This window comes from Psittacula echo (genome assembly GCF_963264785.1).
Source record: "Psittacula echo genome assembly, chromosome: 10".
Lineage (NCBI taxonomy): Eukaryota > Metazoa > Chordata > Aves > Psittaciformes > Psittacidae > Psittacula > Psittacula echo.
This window is the reverse complement of record NC_137741.1, coordinates 19,593,057-19,611,634: the sequence shown is the minus strand read 5'-3', so window position 1 is coordinate 19,611,634 and position 18,578 is coordinate 19,593,057. Positions and strand designations below refer to the sequence as shown.

Sequence of the window (18,578 nt, the reverse complement as noted above, 5' to 3'; positions counted from 1 at the left end):
GGGGCAGGGCCGGGGAGGCGGGCGCCCCCTTCCCTTCCCCTCCTCTCCGCTTCCCGTCCCTGCCCCTTCCCCCCATGGCGGCGCTGGGCGACTCGTCGCGGCTGGCGGCGGCGGCGCAGCGCGGGGCGGCGGCGCTGTGAGGAGCCGCGCGGGGCGGGCATGGCGGGCCGCGGCCGCCGCGCCTGGCTCAGCGTCCTGCTGGGGCTGGTGCTGGGCTTCGTGCTCGCCTCGCGCCTCGTCCTGCCCCGCGCCTCCGAGCTGGCGGCGGCGGCGCGGCCCCACCGAGCCCGCCCGCAGGGCTGCCGCCCGCCGCCCGCCGCCGCCGCCGCCCCGCCGCGCCGCCCCGGCCCGCCGGCACAGAGCTTCCTCTTCGTGGGGGTCATGACGGCGCAGAAGTACCTGAGGAGCCGCGCCGTGGCCGCGCACCGGTGAGCGGGATGGGGGGGATGCGGCTCCGCTCGGCTGCCTTCGGCGGCGATCGGGGCTGTTCGGCTTGGGGCTCGGGTGGGCTCGGTTCGGGGTCGGGCGGGTTCGGCCGCTTTCGGCCGCTGTCCCTGAGGAGCGGCTGAGGTAAGAGCCGCCGGGATGGGATGATGCCCGTGCGGCCGGGGTCCCCCCTCCGGCCCAGAGCCCGCTCGCCCTTCCCCCGGGCAGGTGTGAGCGAAGCGAAGCGAATCGGTGCCGGCTCTCCCGGCTCCAGCCCGGGCGCGGTGTGGGCAGCTCCGGGCGGCCGGGCCGCGGTGTATGTGAGGGGGGAGAGGTGCCCCGAGCTCCCCTCTGCGGACCGGAGTCCGGTTGAGTGGCGTTGAGGCTCTCACACGGTCTGGTTGAGCCGGTACCCGGCAGATGGACCCAGTGGTCATGACCCTCACCGCAGGGAGGAACACCTACCGCCGGTCACTGAGGGAGAAGAGGTGTTCTCCCCTTCCTCCCGTTGAGTATAGCTTCCCTCGGTGCTTCTACCTTGGGCATGGCTATGCCATGCTGGTGCAGTCCTTGGGTGCTGCTTCTGAAGAGAGCTGTCACCCTGATGATAAACGATAATGGTAATAATAAAGTTTAGAGGCTGCTGTAACCCCCTGGATAGGGAGATAAGGACCACTGTGCGCTGCGAGAGCGTATGTTTAAGAATGAGACTTAGAAAGCGCATCTGGGAACAAAGAGTAAAACCAACCTCTGCTCACCGCAGCTCTAGCTAAGGCTGGACCAGGTAGGGAGACAGCTTCAATAGGGAAAGTCAGTGCGGGTGTAATGCTCCTGGCTTTGGGCTGGTGAAGCTGGTGCAGGAGCCAGGGTCTCAGAGGTGCGCGTTCATTACCTGAGCCTGTTGTCATTGTGCTCCGCACTGTGTGCCGCTTGCTGTAGCCTCCAGCCCTAACCGTTGATGGTCGTGAGCGCTGCGTGCTAACGGGACTTCTGGCCATCAGAATAGTCATGTGTTGTGTGAGAGACGTGTCTGTGGCTTTGGGGAAACTCTCCTCTCTGCTGAGATTCGCACATTGCTCTGGGGCTGGAGCCAGCGGGCAGTGCTGGGCGGCTGTGCAGGAAGCACGCTTGGGAAAGCTGAAAGAGTTAAGAGCTAAGATATCAGCTCCGGTATAGCCCGGCTTGGATCGGGAGCTGCACGGTCGCCGCTGGCAGGGGGGCGGCCAGGAGCTCTGCGGAGAATCTTTGTCTGATAAAACATCCCCTTTAGACACGCACTAGGACAAACCCTTCTCTGTCTCCTGCCTGCCCAGGTTGAAAAGTGCTTGGCCATGTTGGCCAGGTCAAGAACAGGATGGCAAAGCCATGTCTCATGGACCGTCTCCTCCTCTCCCTGCCCAGCTCTGGTTTCGGAAAGGGGTAGCTCTCTTTATATCAGCATCAAATACAGTAAAATTGCTTAATTTGGGCAATCTGAAGCATATTGTTCACCAACGAGGGTTTTAATGGAAACTTAATTCCTTCTTTCAGCAGCAGACCTGTAATTAACTTGCAGAGGGTGCGTGATTGAAGCTTTAAAACGGGTGAAAGAATCTGTTTCTTCAGGGTTATGTATTCTTCACTGTGTGGGATGGCGCATTTTGGATTGCAAATGTCATGAGCTGTGTAATTTACGTTTCCATGAAGGAAAGGCTGGAGTTGTACATCACGTAACAGGTTTTATGGCAGAATAGTTTGTCTATCAGATCAGATCCATCATCTGTCAGATTTTGTGTGATGCATTCAAGAAAGGGAAGTTTATCACAATGTTGTCCAGAGATGGGGGTTAGTTGTGGAGCATTTAACTTTGCTGGCATGGGAAGGATTCTCATCCCTGGCTTTGCTGTGCTTGCTGAGCAGTGCCGTGCTGTGAGAGCGATGGGTTTACAGAACCAGATCTGCAACATCTGCTCACACACAAGAAATAGCTAAAGATGCAATTTAACAAATCCAGCTAATGGAATAGGACTCCTTCAGCCCTCAGAAGGAGACCTGAGGTTGCTTTTTACTGCACTGCTATTTTGGTTTAACCTCTAGAGATGATGTCTGCTCTTGGAAGGGATGAATAAATAGACCTCTTAACTCTGCGGTAGGGCTAAATGCATTTTTCTCACCTCCTCCTGTAGTAAAAGAAAGGAGCTAATGTCCTGGTGACAGGAAGACATCTTTGGGGGAAGGTGAGGAGGGGGGAAGAGGAAGACAAACCTGAAATCTTAAATGGCTTTTGATTGCCATGAAGTACTCAAGCAGACAATTGCTGGGATTACTACATTGACAAAGCATCCTGGTGAGCTGAATCGCTGGCACAGCCAGGGAAATGGGAAGCTGCTAGCAAGGCATTCCCGGGGTGGCAGCGTGTGCAGAGCCTTGATACGGCAGTGGCCAGAGCGCTGAAAGGAATTAGGGATTCAGAGGCTGAATACCTCCAAATTGCTGTGGCTCAAAGGCCATTTACAGACACAGCTAAAAGGGACCAGAGCGGAAAGCATTTGCTGATCCTTGCTGCTGTGAATCCAGATAGGGTCTAACAAGAGGGGAAGCAATCCACTTCCTGAACATCAATCATGAGCAAAATGACCACTGCAAGGCAAAACGGGCCTGCTGGATATTCAGGAGACGCCAGCTCTTTGAACAGTCGTGCTTTTGTAGTCTGCGAGGCAGAGAATGAGCTTCAGATCTGCTACAGGTTTTCAGAGGACAGATTTGCAGCTTTAGCAGTGATTGCATCTGACAGCCAGGTTAGCAGAGCTTCCCTTCCAGGAGGCCAGGGAAGTGCAGCAGCAGAAACTGCAGTGTCACATCAAAAGACAAGAAATAGTTGGGAAAAGAAGCAGGCAGGCAGGAGTTAATTTATGGCTGGGGTTCAAGGAAAGTGCAGCAATATATGCTAATGGTTTTGTAGTTGAGGGGAGTTGTCCTTAAAGAGCTAAAAGGAAGGAAAGGATGGGAATAAGCAGTCTCCTAGAAGATTTAAGTCTGCTGTCTTGGGAACTATATCAAGCAGTTAACCCTCTGTCTGTCTGTCTGTCTATCCATCTATCAAATCTATCTTGTGTGTAGCAACTACATATCCTGGAAAATGTGGCAGGGCACTAGTGTGAATGCAATTCATGGTGAGATGTCCGAGGTTGGTCTCTTGCAGTATCTGCAGGAACACAGCTGCAGTACTTCCCAGTTTGGGACAGTCCCCACGGCACCTTGAAGTGCCCAGAGGCCACACACAGGAGAACCACGAGTGATGCCAGGGCTCATTCTAAGCTGTTCCAGTCCTGCAGCAGAAGCATGCTCTCAGAGAGGCTCCTGCCACTCTGTGGTCGCTTATAGGAAAGAGACAGCACTGAAATCTAAATACCTGAGTGCTTGGAAAAGCCTCAGTGAAAGGCAGCCAGAAGGATCTGGGGTCTAAAGGAGTTTGTATTATTTGTCTAAGCCTGCACTAGCTGCTGCAGCAGTGTAATACAAACCACATTTTTATCTTTGTTTCGAATTCAGAGCCTTGAATGTAAAGGTTGAGGTTGTTGGGTGCTATTTGGTTTTGGTCGTTTCTGGTTGCTAATGAGGTAGTGTGATGGATTGTAGAACGGGCACCCTTGCCTCTTGGGGAGGAGGTCATCTGAAGTGACTTTGAACATCGTGACAGCACAATTTATGTTTTGCTTAACATACTGCAGTATTGCAATAGTGAGCACTCCATGTGTCCTGCTCTTGTATCCTCTAACAGCAGTATGACATACTTGGGCTTTCCGAGCAGTTACCTAAAATTTGCAGGAATTTGTATGAAACATACATTGAGAGCAATGGGCACTGATACATGGAGGATAAGGAGAATCCAAGTCAGTTCCATACCCCAAAATAACCGTATGGTCCAGTTCTCTGGGACACCTGGGCTGTGATCTTAGTCTGACCCACGGACTATCAGTGTGCTTATGGGTGATGAAGGTGGGTGAATTTCCATGGATAGAAAACTGGTGTCACTTTAATTTGGAGGAGTTTAAATCAAGAAGCCGTCCTGCAAAAAGCTGAAAGGAGCTCTCCCTCAAAATCTGATCATAAGTGACAGGTTCCTTTAAACTGTAAATGTAAATGTAGCTGTAAATGTAATAAAAACCCCAGCTCATTTTTCTGGCCTCTTGTGATGGCCATCTGCAGTTCCACTTGCTGGTTTGGGTGCTCAGTTCCAGCTAAGCTGTAGTGTAGTGAGCATTGCTGGAAAGATGGGACCTCGAAGAACAGTTGTGCAAAACTAACCCTAATTCAACATGAAATTTAGCTGAACCATGTATTCAAGAAATCAGCCTCTCATGTCTTGCTGAGTTCTTCACAAATTTTTCTTTAGCACAGTTATCCAAGATGACTATTTCTTGAAACTTTCAATGGTTTCTCTGATCTCCTCTAAGTGAGGTCCCCAAGCTGCACAGAAAACCCAAGTTCATCTTCTGTAATTGTCTCCAGTTTGGGTCTCTACAAAGGGAGCATTGTCTGCATAACGCTGCTGACTGTGCTTCTGCTGAGTCTGCAGAGCTGATAACAGCACAAGGTAATACAAATAAATAGTAAACACTGCAGGCTGAAGATGAAACAGATCTGTGCTCCTCCTGCTCCAAACTGCGCCTTTTAAATGAAGGAATGATTTACGACAACGTTTGGGGACTACAGTACTGTTCTCTTTAGGAAATACTGTTCTATATTGTATGAATCCTGTACCACTTCTGCACCCTGTTTGCTGGTGACTTGCTCGTGTGAGGATACACATAGGATATCCAGTGTGCCAAACCAGTTACGGGATGATCAAATTGATTTGGTAGTTGCTGGTAGTGGAGTTTTACCAGGCTAATGCCCTCTGCTAAGAAATTTCTTCTAAGGAAGCGTTATCTAATTTATATGATTTTGTTTGTTTAAACTGTGCTTTCATTTCCTTGTCAATGTCTGCGTCTCGTTCATTGGAGTTATGTGCCCTGTGCACTGAGAGAAACCGGGACACACGCTGTCGTGTGTGTTTTCAGCACTGCTCCTGGGGAAGTTAATAGAGAGCCTTGCTGTCCTGATCCATGCACATCCTGCTGTTTAAGTGAGCAGATTCAGATTACATGGAGGAGATAAGGTTGGGATCTGTCAGAGTAGTTCATCTGCTGGTTTTTAAATGACCAGTTCGGTACACGTATCGGTTGTATTCAGAACCTGATACTTCTCTCTGGACAGAGTCTGAATGGCCTTGAGCTGGCTGAGGCCACCAGCAATTGCTGCAGTAGAGATGGTCTCTGCAGGTGTAGATACAGGAGTCTGGTGGCAGAAATGTGACCATATTTCTTTTAACCAGCTGAAGGTGATGGGGAGCCCTTGGCAGGGGAAGGAGGGTGTCAAGTTTGGCTAAAAGTATTTTTCCTTTTTCAATTACCAGACAGATATTCATTTGCAGATAAAGTCTTACATAGAGAAGCCTTGACCGGGAAGGCAATGTCAGCCGGTGGGAGTGGTGCTGGTGGGACCACGGAAGTAGGAAGGTGTTGAGACAAGAGCTCTGTACTTAAGGAGCTGAAGGGGTCAGGTTGCTGCCCATAACCTGAGAGCAGACACTGTAAACCGCACTGGGGTTGGGAGGACAGGCAAGAAAGGTAGCTGTTAACACATTGCTCTGCAGAACCGCTTGTGGTTGAGTCAGGTCTGATTCTTTGCAATGTGAGATAAAAAAGTTAAAAGTAGCTTTGATCAGAATTCATCCCTGCATTTACCAGTCCTTAGCTCTGCTGATAGCTGAGGTCAGAAAAATGTACTTACAGTTCATCTTACGGTCTGTGGTTTGGCTTCTTTGGCCAAGCGCAGCAACGTTTCCTGAGCAGACTGTTCTTTTTTGTATTCTCAACCCAAAAAAGGGCCACATTGAGCAGTGAGCTGTGGCTTAGACATAAGGAGTAGCACATGGTGACTCCCATTGTTTCAGCCTCTGCCGAGCAGCGCTTGCTTTGACATACTCAGGCAGTTTTCGATGTGGGAGCATATTCTGAGTCTGAGCAAACGCTCAAAGCCACAGTCACAAGTAACACAGTGTCATCCTACAAGTTGTCTTGTCTCAGGGAATGAGCAAAGGCTTAATCAAGCTGTCTGGGGCATGGTGAGATCCCAAGGCTGAAGTAACGTCGTGGTGCCGACCCAAGTCACACACTGATCGCTGGGCATGGTCTTTCTGCCTGCTCTGTGCCCCTAGCCTACAGGAATATGTCTCTGGTTTGCTCCTGTTTTAGTATGAAACTTAAATATGGCCTAGATCCGTGTTAAGATGGGGTCAGACTGGCTTTGAGCTGAGGGGTTTAATGCAATACAATGATTGGGAATCAAAAGTGCCAGGGTTCATGGACGTACACATGTTTTGTTTCCTCTTCATTGAATGGTGAATGGAAACTCTTCTCTTGACAATACTTAGGGGGGTCCTGAGGTGAGGGTACCTGGTTGGAGAGCAGAGGGTAAAGTTAAACTGGGAACCAACATATAACTTTATCTGGTGATTGGCTGGAAAGTGTCCTAGGTCCACCCAAAGCGGCACTGTGAACCGGTCACTGTGGATGCTCTGAGCTGTGTTTCTCAGCAGCTTCTGCATTTTCTTCTTAGAGATTAAAATATGGACGTGTCAAGTACCTTTAGTGAAGAAGCCTTTTAAACTCCAGGCTGGGAGTTGATATGGGAAGAGCAATTTACCATATAGTCTTTACATTCAAAACCAGATGATTTGTATGTGGAGTGTGGGTGTCAGAAAGTAAACAGCAGAACTTCCTCAATAGGTAGTGAAAGCTCAAGATGTGAGCAGGTCTCGTTTCAAAACAGGCAGTTTACAATGCTTTAACAGGATGTGACTCTATGACCACTGATACCGTGCGTTAATCGCATCACTGATGGTTAAAGACCTCATCACCTCTGTTGTGAAGTCAACGGGAATATTTCCATTGGCTTTACTCTGTGCTTCTTGGGGAAGCTGGGATCTAAGCTTTTCCTTTGAAACACTACCCATGGCAGTGAGAAATCCAGAAGACAGGTTTTAAAGTAATGGGGCGATAGTCATTACACAAAGCTGCATTAGTGTGTAGCTGTGAAGGTGTTGAAGTTGATGCTCAGTTAGCATTAATGAAATACCTTTGCATTTCCTGGTGGAACTTAAGGATTAGTTTTCTCCTGAAATACATTTGCATTTCAGCCTTTGTACAGGAGCTAATTCTGGAGATTTCAAATATTCAGATGGTCTGTACTGCCCAAAATCTGCTCTGCTTTTGGCAAGAAACCAATGCTGAGAGGCATCTGGTAAAAGTGACAGTGATGCATTGAGGGAATACTGTGTTCTTTACCTTGAGAGCTATGAATATAGGTTATATCCTGAGCAGAGTCACCAAACATAACTAGAAAGTGTTCTCCCCCAATAGAAAAAGGGACAAAACCTATTGGTTTCCCAATGGAAGTAGTTTTCTGTGAAGCCTGTGTGAGCTCTGCTTTTTCCCAGGTAGAATCTGAGAAAATGGTACTGAAAGCTTAAAATGACCAATTTTTAGGGCAAGGCTGTTTGATTGAAAATCCTCCCTGGAGGAGTTTAAGAGTTCTGCAGTCCGCCTTGAGGAATCATCCTATATCTCTTCCTGCACCAGAAGTGACCCAGTTTGCTCATGCAGATGGGTTGGATTTGGCGGAGAGGAGCACACAAGGTGTGGAGCAGATGTTGTTGCTGTGCTGCTTCACACATAAAAGGCTCCTCTTTTGTGATGTTCCCCTCTGCTAAAATCTGCTCTGAAGTGTATGGAAAGCTGCTGGAGGTGCTGGTGTTGGTAGCACCAGGTCATCTGTTGGCATCATGTTTTGATGGATCACTTTTCTACTAGTCCTTTGCTGGTATGGGCAAACCCGTTTGAGGTTACTACTGATGCCATGCACCGTGCTCCTCCGGCAGCTGCAAACAGGAGCATTTTACTTTCCTCAAAGCCCTACATACTCCTCCAGGTAGCGTCTGGAGAAGTTGCTGCTTGAGTGGTTTCCTCACAAGTTCATGTGAAATATGCATCTTCTCACTGTGGAAGTCAGTGATTCTGAATGCACATTTGAGCTTTTGTGGGGCTGAGAGTGAATGGAAGGTGGGACATGACACTGAATAACTTGCAGGGAAGCTTTGGAGGCATTAAATCGAGCCTGCCCTCTTTGCTCCCTTTGGCCAATAGCTGGTAGACCAGTGCTGGGTGTGCTTAAGCAATCCTGCCTGCCACTAGTGAACTACTACTACTGAATGAATTTTCTACCAGATAGAGATGCAAAAATGATAATCAGATGCTTGTCGTAGCAGAATCTTTTGTGTGTTATACCAATTGCTCTGTGTGCTGTGCGAATGTCCTCATTTGCATGGAAAAAAATAACCCTTCAAGGCATTTAAGAAGGGAATTTGTAAAGCAGATGAGCTGTAGCTCCTCTGAGTTGTCTCTGGTAGCACTCCCTGCCTGTCTTGCTTTGCATACTTAACTCGTCCTTATTGTCTTTTTCAACCTAGAACGTGGTCCAAAACCATTCCTGGCAAGGTTGAATTCTTCTCCAGCGAGGGTTCGGACACCTCTATTCCCATCCCCATCGTGCCGCTTCCAGGTGTCGATGACTCTTACCCACCCCAGAAGAAATCATTCATGATGCTCAAATACATGCATGACCACTACTTGGACAAATACGAATGGTTTATGAGGGCTGATGACGACGTTTACATCAAAGGGGACAAACTGGAGAACTTTCTTAGGAGCTTGAACAGCAGTCAGCCCCTCTTTCTTGGGCAGACTGGCCTTGGCACCACTGAGGAGATGGGGAAACTGGCGCTGGAACCGGGTGAGAACTTTTGCATGGGGGGACCAGGAGTGATCATGAGCCGGGAGGTCCTGCGGAGAATGGTGCCCCACATTGGCGAGTGCCTGCGAGAGATGTACACCACCCATGAGGACGTGGAAGTTGGAAGATGCGTACGGAGGTTTGCGGGAGTGCAGTGTGTATGGTCCTACGAGGTAAGGATGAGGGCATGGAGTGTGAGGTGTGTGTTCTGGGGGAGACAGAGAGGCTGGGAGAGGCTGGCAGCAGGGAATTGATGTTGAACGGCTGCGCAGCAGTTCCTTCACAGCTTTTCACCATCCAACTGTACAGTTTCTACACTCTTCTTTCCTGCAAGCGTTGCCCTGGAAAGACCAATGCAAATATGGAAGTGCAACAGTAAGGGGGGAAATGGAGCCTGACATTAGGCATGTTGGGATGAGGGGAAGATCATCTGTCATTCATAACAGATAACGTTTGTTTAGACAGAAAGGGAATAAGTTTAAATCAAAATGGCCACAGGTCCCTGCAGACTTCACTATCCAAGTCTCTTTTATCTTCTTTAGCTGGGTATGTCATAGTGTCAGTGTGGAAAATGGATGACACAATTACTGTGTTTCCTACCACAGTTGAAAGGTGTGAGGCTGGCAGATGTTTGCCCTGATAGTGATGGGTTTTCCCTAAACTCACAGCCACAGCAGAGATGTCTCATGGTGGCTGGCACTGTCACCCTGTGTGCTGAGCTGCCTCCCAGCACAAGTCTGCTGCTGCTCAAGAGACTTGCTGGCAGCCCCGTCCTGCAGAAGCCTGCTCAGCAGGTCCTTGACGTCAGCAGAGACAAGGCACCACTCTTGCAGCAGAGCTCGGGGTCTGCCCATACTGATGTGGCTGCAAATTTGGCATCTTGGGGGGGAAAAAACCATGAGTCCCCATCCTGCTTGTGGCAGTTTCCTGCTGCTGTTCCTGCTGGGAGCTGGCAGCTCGCCCCAGGGGTGAGGGGACTTGTGCCCAGTGTGCTGGGCAATGTGAGTCCTGGGTGTTTACAGACTGTCTGACTGAAAACACCTGCAGGGCTTGAGCTGCAGCTTCTCCTCTAGTTCCCAGGGAAAATGCTGGTGGAAATAAGGGAGAAGTTGAGGGCAGAATGTAGGGTGAGCAGTTTCTTTTTGCACAAACACTTGTGACTTGTACGCAGCTCTTGCTTTGTCCTTTTCTGAGATGTGGTAAAGAGGGGGATTCTTCTGCCCGTGTGACACAGAGCTGTGGTCACGGATGACGACAGACGCTGCTGCTGACCCACTGGCAAAGACTTGTGTTAAACTTTTCACACTGGCTTTCTGCTCCCAAAAGCTGTGGCTTCGTTTCAGTTCACAGTTCAGTGATGGGAAAGCCTCTGAGGAAGTGGAAGGAGGTTTTCAGCTTCTCTAATTCATTCGTATCTTTTGTGCATGAAGACTTTATGGACTAACAGTGGCTCTCCACGTTCCCGACTTACAGACCTGGAACTAGCTTGTGCATTGCCAGCATTGTGGTTAGCCATTCATAAGGAGTCAGTAACTTTTTCCACAGTCTTTAACAGCATAAAATTTTTCCTGTAGACATTCTGAGTTGAAATAACTCCTGGTGCGAATGCCTGTACCATGTGGCATTTGATGACTTACTTAAGGTCAGCACTTTGGTGTTACTGAAACTGGCAAAGACCTCCTAAACTGAATATGATCAAATTTTGGCTTGAAATAGCTGGCGATAGCACAACTGCACTGGGAATTCTACCTGACAGAATTAAATTGAGCTTTTCCTAAAGCCAGTTTTGTTTGATCAGCTCCTGCTAAATTAGCCGTATTTAACAGTGCTGGATTCTCCCAAGTGCTATGAATTACTTAAAATTGATTTGTGTGAAGTGTGTAAACTGTAGGATGTTCAGAAGTAACCCTGGAGTGTGAGATGTTAAGGCTCAGCTGCTTTGGAGAGAGGGGAGAGTTCTGGTGATGAGAGCTCACTGCTTCTGCCTGAGTAAGTCCACTCTCATTTAGTTGAGGTTTTTCAATTTAAAAACCTGTCATTTTTTCCTCTTTTTTATTTTGATCTCATCCTTTCATTGCCCAGACAACTCGATGAGAAGTGCCTGGTATTTTATTTAAGATAAAGCAATAGCTGTGTGAAATAACACAGCTGTCAGAACAGCTGTGCTAGGAGAGCTTGGGGTAAAAGCGACCTTTTCCATGTCTCGTACAGTTGTGAACATCAAGCCACAGGTCACGGCACGTGAACTGCAAAGCACTGGATTTCAGTGAGCTTCTGACAGAGCAAAAGGTTTATCTGTGCCTGCTCTGCTGCGGCACAGCCACCAAATCCTTCACAATTCCCATTGAAAGGGAAGCAGCAGTGGCACAAGGCTCAGTGAACAAAACGGTGTTGGCCTCAGAAAAAGCAAACCTCAGACTTCTCCTTTGCTTTCTGCACTTCCTATTCTGGAGAGACTCAAGTGGCAGCACAAATGAGGAGCTTGAGTCTTTGCAGTCACACCCCAGCTCTTTGGTTTCGTTCTTAGCATCTCGGACATGGAATATCCTGCTGGACCTCAGTGCGGGTGGTTGTTCCCTGTGCTGTTTGTGCCGTGGGCTCTATGCCCAGAGTTGTTTTACTCATCTCCATGACTGTCACTGCCCCCTTTCTCTGATTTTAAGATCTCACAATGTCTTTACTGTGCTGCTCATCTTCCCTGGCTCTGGCTCTGGTGGTGTGCCCAGATTCATCTCCAGGCCCAGTGCTGTGGGTTTTCTCTGCTCCCAGCAGTCTGTCTCAAAGCCCCTTTTTCCCCCCCTTCCTGTGTTTCTGTCGCTCTGCTGCTCTCTGCGGTGCTGCTCAGACCACTCCATCAGTGGCACCGGTTATTGCTCATTTCAAGACTTGTAAAGATTTGTTCACATGCTTCCTGTCATCAGGAGCTTGACAGCAAATGCAGCAGAGGAATTAACACCGGGATTCTTTGGACTTCCTGTTTCATCTCACCCAAGGAAAGAGGCAGCAATGGTATGTGCAAGTTTGAGAACTGAAGCTCCCTGGGTTCTGGGGCTTCATCTGATGCACCCAGACTGCTGTTTCAGGAGCAGTTTGCAGCCCACAATAGATTCTAGGCTCCTATGACCAGGTTTGTAGCTGTTACCCTACTTGACACAGGTTGAGTGAGCCATAGATGAGACATGCCTCTGAAATGGTAATTTTTTAATGGCAAGGCTTATCACCATTGTAAAAATAATGAGCAGCTGGAGCTACAGATTTTATGCAGCAAACTGGAAGGCAAAAATCATGGAAAGAAAGGAGCAATGAAACCTGTGAAGATTACAGATGAGGGATTGACAGTTTATGAAGCGAGATAGAGCACGGTCCTTCTTGAAGAGGACAAAAGGTTTGGACTGAACTTGCTAAGAAGTGGTTTTGCCTTTCTAGTGAGTGTTGGTATTTTGGTCTTGTGGCACGCTGCTGCTGTTCATCTCAGGAAAAGTTTATGTAGTTGTCTCCTTTCTTCTCTCATTTCCTCATGCCAGTAGTTCCAGTGTGTCCTGTGTGGATCAGAGACATGCTAGTTTTGTTTTCTCATATGCTGTCATGTGCATGATCTTGGCTGTTCAACCTGAGAACAGGTTTCAGCTTAAGTGACCAGCTATCTCATTTGTGATTTAAGTGATCCCAAGGTATTGCTGAGCTCAGTTTTCACTTTGAGTCTAATGTTTCCTTTAAGTGCATCTGAATTACAAAGCCATCACTCTGCAGCTTAGTGTTGTTTCAGCCTTGTTTGTAGCTGCTGCTGAGTATTGTTCTAATTTGTGTTTAATATCCTCACCTTGAGAACACTAGGAACTTCCATGCAAGCTCTTTGTAGCTGCTGGAAATCAAGGCAGTGCTGAGATACCCAATGAATTTCTTCAGTAATAAAACCCTTCTAACACTGCTTTCAGGTGATACTGACTGCTTCGTGTCCCCCAGCACAATAGAAACAGCTGGATGCAGCTTATGCTACCCCTAACTGTTGGTGCAGATGTTTTGTCTGGTTTTCCCTCTGTTCTGATCCAGGCATTGGAAGAAGTTAGGTAAGAAGCAGCAACCGTTTGTGGGGGCAGTGCTTTCCTCCAAACCAGCAACAAGGACTCCCTAAATGGCCTGAAGTGAGACAGGGTTTTTTTGTAATATACGTGGAAAAGATGCTGTGTCAAGGGGAGTGATCCCATTGGGAAATGTGAGCATCAAGGAAGCGTAGATCCTACCTTTTGGGCATTACTGAGGGAAAAAGTAGGGCAGTGGTGACCGGGGGGTGGTTCTGGGAGAAGGGGGTTTTGAATTAAGGTTTTGTGTGGTCTTTCATCTGGAGTAATTGAAGATAATTGCTACTCTGAAATCCACTGAAGTTAGGAAAGCCCTTCAAGTGCACGTTGTATCTGCCAAGTACATTGGCAGAGCCAGAGCACACCGTGTCTGGAATGGACTCTCCCATGGGCAAAACTGAAGCTTATGGTTTTCTGTAAGACAGCCAGAAGTTAAAACAGGATAAAAAGTGCTGCAGTGATTGATCAGAACTGAAAGGCTGGGGACAGATGGGACTCTTGATGGCTAACCTTGCTTTATCCTCTGAGAAAGAACCTTCCATTAACAGAAAAGGAGATTGATCATGCTTGTAGCTGGCTCATGTCTGGCACACAGCACACACAGCAGCAAGAGCTGTACATCTCTGAGCAGGGCAGGATGGGCTCTGTGAGAAGGTGCTTTGGGCAGGATGCTTTGCAGCACCTTGGTTCACTGCGGTGGGGTTGGGCTGTGATTATTTGGTCGCTCTTGCTCTGTGGACCCTTGCGCTGGACACAAGGCAGCAAGTGGAAGAGTTGACTTGTCTTTGTGATGGGAGCATCCAGTGGCACTTCTGAAATAGGACACTCTAATACATATACGTTGTCCTGGCTTCAAAGCTTGTATGTTTTTCTGAAGTCAGAGCATAGGAACTTGGCAAACCCTGACAGCAACAGATACCTTATATCCTGTGTATGTAGCCCATTGTATCTCTTCATTCAGGAAGCATATGATACAAATTGTATGTGTGTGTTTGAGAGAGGGAAGTTACAAACATGCCCAGTGCTTTAGAGTGGATGTTTATAAATCATCTTTCCTTAAACACTGAATTTTATCTTTGAAACACATCAGAGATACCTCTTTGGCTTCCGAGTAAGTTGGAAGTGGGTGGCCATCTATTCTGGGGATGAGGAATGGCATTTTGTCAGAGGACAGGCAGGTAAGACTAGAGAAGGGCGTTATCTGGACAGGGAAGGTGATGCATGAGGCTTGGTCTGAGTCTAAATACATAGGAGCAGAGAGGTCAGAGGAGAGAGTAAAGGCTTTAGTATGGGTTTGTGGAACCAAGATGTTGGTTAGGAGGGTTTGGAATAGGAGACAGATCTCAGATCTGCACCCAAGTCCTGACCTGGCGCTTGCACTTCAAAAATAATTAAGTATTATTATTATCATAAATAAATATTTGAGAACCAGATATTTCAAAGAGGGAAAGCTTGACATCACCGAGTCATTTCTTAGTGCCTCCTGAACTTGGAAAGGTTTCTTGTTTGTTGGAGAAATCAAGAACTGCTTTGTATATAGAACTGAGTGTTGTAACGAAGTGACTTGAGTCTGAATCCCACAGACTTTCTGCTGGTCATCACTTTAAAAGATGAAAGGCTGTGTGCTTTGTGCTTACACATACATGCCTGTCCAGTCCATAGATACCGTCTGAGACTGACCTAGTTTTTGTGAGCACATGGTTAGTCTGCCCCTAGTTAGCTGGATGACTTGGTCTAATGCCTGAGCTGAGGCATGCTGAAGTGGGGACTTTGATGGTGTGGTGCAGACTCTTAAGGAAGCTCCAGCCATGAATCCAGCAAACAGAAGGATTGCTTTTCCTCCTGTTATTATCATCTCGGACTGCAGTGGTTTGGTTGGAAATGAGGATGTGTGCAGCCTGTTGAGTTCAGGGAGCCATCAGGATTAGTTGTTATCTTGAGGACAAGTCAGGAAAGGCTAATCCTTCATTGTGTGACAGGACAAAGGACTCAAATCCCAGTTTCTTCATTAAGGCATTCAGAAGATACTTGAGGATTTGAGTTGTGTTGAGCAGCAGGGAGGATGGACAGAGAGTACATCTGAGCCTGCAAGCTTTATCTAATGTATTTTTCTCTTCTGAACTGATGGAAAAAGCCATCCCTGTCTTGCAGGATAGATTCTTACTTTATGCCTTGCTAGAGCTGTGAGACTTGGTTCTTGGAGGAAATAACATTGTGCTGTGATCAGAGCTGCACCCTGCACTGCCTCTTGTAGGTGAATCCCACCTGACTGGAGACCCTGGAAGGACACTGCTGAATTCCAAATCTGGTCAATATATAAACCCTAGGAATACCTGTGTAGTTGAGTTTCTCCTGTGGGTCAATGATGTCTGACCAAACTGAGTTGGGAAGTTTCCTTTTCCATTTTATTCAGTGTAGAAAAGGTGAGGATGGGAGAATAAACCACTTGGCTACCTCTGTGTAAACAGAATCTCTGAAATGTCCCTTGTGACTAGACAGTAAAAAAGTAATAATAAAGAACTTGTCTTTCTGAGCTGCAGTGGACATGAAGCGTCTTCAGCTGGGCTCTCAGAATGGAAGTTTTTGGCTGATATATATGTAGAGGGTCACTGTAACCTGGATAGTGGGATTCTGTGTGTTAATCATGGAAATTTGGAGAGAATATTTGCTTTTCTCCACTCAGATCTATTAAAGGCAAGGTCTGTGAGCAACTTAAGGTGCCAGCAGCATGGAGGTGTCAGAGCCTCTAAGCACGGGAGAGAAAAGCCAGGCTTGTTTGGTGATGGGAAATAGAAGTGAAGTGCTGATGTGAGGAAGGGGCTTAATATAAACTAGCTGAGGTCACCAAAGGGATGGTGGAAACAGCCTCAGCTCAAATGCTTTCGGTGCTGTGTTATACTTGGAGTATGGTGTTTTGAGAACTACTGGATTGTTTTAATATAAACGATTTATAACAGAGAAGAAAGAAAAAGCAGCTCTTTTAAATGGATGGGTGCATTGGGTTTTGAGGCCAGATCTAGTTGTTACTTTTAAAAAACCAAAACAGGTTTAATGTAAGGTAATTTTCTTTTGAACTGTCAGGGACTGAACGCAGAGAGTTGTCCAGAGCTGCTTTAGACAGTGGCTGTGGGAGCTGTATTGGTGTAGCACTCACCTGCAGTGAAGGCTTTGCTTGATGCTTTTGGAGAAAATAGGACCTGGCAGGCTAACTCTGCCTTGGGACAGCGCTGGGTGGCTGCTCTGTGAGCATCTCCCTGTGCTGGCAGGGGCCTTGAGCGCACTCTGAGGATACATCTGTGATCTGTACAATTATCTTTTACATGTTTGTGGTCTCTGGTCTGGCGCTGGGAAATAGACTGGGTAGAGCTGTTAACACCAGGTGACTCCTCACCTCAGCACAGGAGCTGCCAATTCCTCTTCTGCTTCCCTATTCCTAAAGTCCCTGTCCTCGATGGACTTTGTGATTCCCCAAGTGCTGACAAGGCAGAGGATGGCAGTCATTGTGCCACGGGGTTTCTGTTTTACAGCTCACAGCTGCAGTTACTAATGAGATCTGTCTGTCGAGTCCTCCCGTGCAGTGTACCCAAGCGCACTTAGCATATGTCGGGAAGGAGCTTGGCTTTTAGGCTATGGTGGGGGAACCACTGGTTCATTGATGAACAGGGAAGATGCAAGATGACAACTTGGACCACCCCATCCCTGCAGCAGGCAGGTAGCAGTGTAACTGGGTGCTCTGCGCTGTTGTCGGTGGCTCTGTGCATGGTGTGAGTACTCTGCCTGCACAGAGGATTAATAGTCCAGGATTTGTGTAACCTCATTTCCTGTAGAGACCTCCCAGCCGCAGAGCTGCTGCTGCTGTTTCGTGTTCCAAACCCATCTGACGTGGAGCAGAGAACTTAATTCTGCTCTTCTGGACTGTTGCACCATCTTTAATTGATCCTTATAATGCTTAAAACACTTTGGCACTAATTTCCTGTTAAAAGCTTATCTGGACTCCTGGCGGTGTGAACTTCCATGGTTATCAGCTGGAGACCTCTAAAATCTTGGCAGAAATCCTGATTGCCCCAAGGGTGGGGATTATCCTCCTGCATGCCTAGACCAAAATGACCTTTCTGTGTCACAAAGAACTGGGGAACGTAATTAGAAGAGTTTGGGGAATCAACTGGTTTTGTTCTCCTACATCCCGAAGTTTCTGCTGGAAGTGCATATGGGGGTCCTGGCAGAACGTAAAGTTGAGTTCTGGTTATTTCTAGTAGCTTCTTGCATAAAAGTGAATTTCTTCTGGTGTCTTTTAGATGTGCTTTGAGCAACTGCAGAGTTCCATTACAGTAATGAAACGAAGGTGAAAGTTGTGGCTGATTTTTATCAGGAGGGGTTCTTGAGAACCAATTGAGCTTCAAGCCATTACTTGCAGCTTGTGTGGTGGGTGACTTCAGTAAAAGAGCCAAAGCCTGCAAGTCGTTTAAATTTTGATGACCCAAAGTGGTTTCTAAGACTCTTAGAATAGGAAATGCCCATTTATCCATTTGTCCACACTGCAGTGTTGCACCCTGATGTGAAGGATTGCTGATCAGAGGAAAGCCACCACAGCAAGGTCTCTTTCCAAGTAAGCACCCGGCAGTCTGTGTGATGCTGTTTTACCTGTGCTGCTGGCAGTGCCTTCCTCCAAGGGCTGCAGCGTAGGGGAAGCTCCAGTGCTCAGTTTCTGCTCTTGCTGGTCTGATGCCCGAGGAGCATTGCTAAGGTAGGACAAAGAGCTTCATTTACCGTCTGTTCTGATTTATGGCTGAGAGCACGTGGCAGTACAGGATGGGAGCCCTAAATATTTATGCAGAGCTGTGAGAAGAGGCTCCTAGAGCCAGTGCTTTAGAGTCATTAGCTTAGAAAGAGGTTTAGGAAAAGGCATGACTTGCTCTTGTGTAACAAAGAGCGCACAGGTAGGGTCATGCCCACTGGATCTAAGCTCCATCCATGTCTCTGGGTTTAATCCTTCCTACTGAATGGCTTTAGGGACTTCCAGCTGAGTGCTATATTTTTCTTCTTGGAAGCAGTCTTCAGAAGCATCCGGTACTCTGTGGATTAAGCCCAGGTTCTTAGACAGAGGCTAGAATTAGCAATGAAATAAATGGGAAACCATAGTTTGGACACAGCCAGCAGTTCATTAGAAAGCAGAAAAGGGTGGCAGAAAGCTACTTGCAT

General features: G+C 47.7%; 1 protein-coding gene across 1 annotated transcript in view; it reads left to right on the top strand.

The window, feature by feature from the left end:
- Positions 1-159: 159 nt before the first annotated feature.
- The window catches only part of CHSY1 (chondroitin sulfate synthase 1), a gene marked incomplete at its 5' end in the record, with an annotated part of 73,631 nt that continues 55,212 nt past the window's right edge, over positions 160-18,578 (top strand). Inside the window, 2 exons of the mRNA XM_080626672.1 lie at positions 160-428; positions 8,978-9,473. Of these exons, the coding sequence (XP_080482798.1) occupies positions 160-428; positions 8,978-9,473 (765 nt within the window). The remainder of the gene's footprint in view (positions 429-8,977; positions 9,474-18,578) is intronic.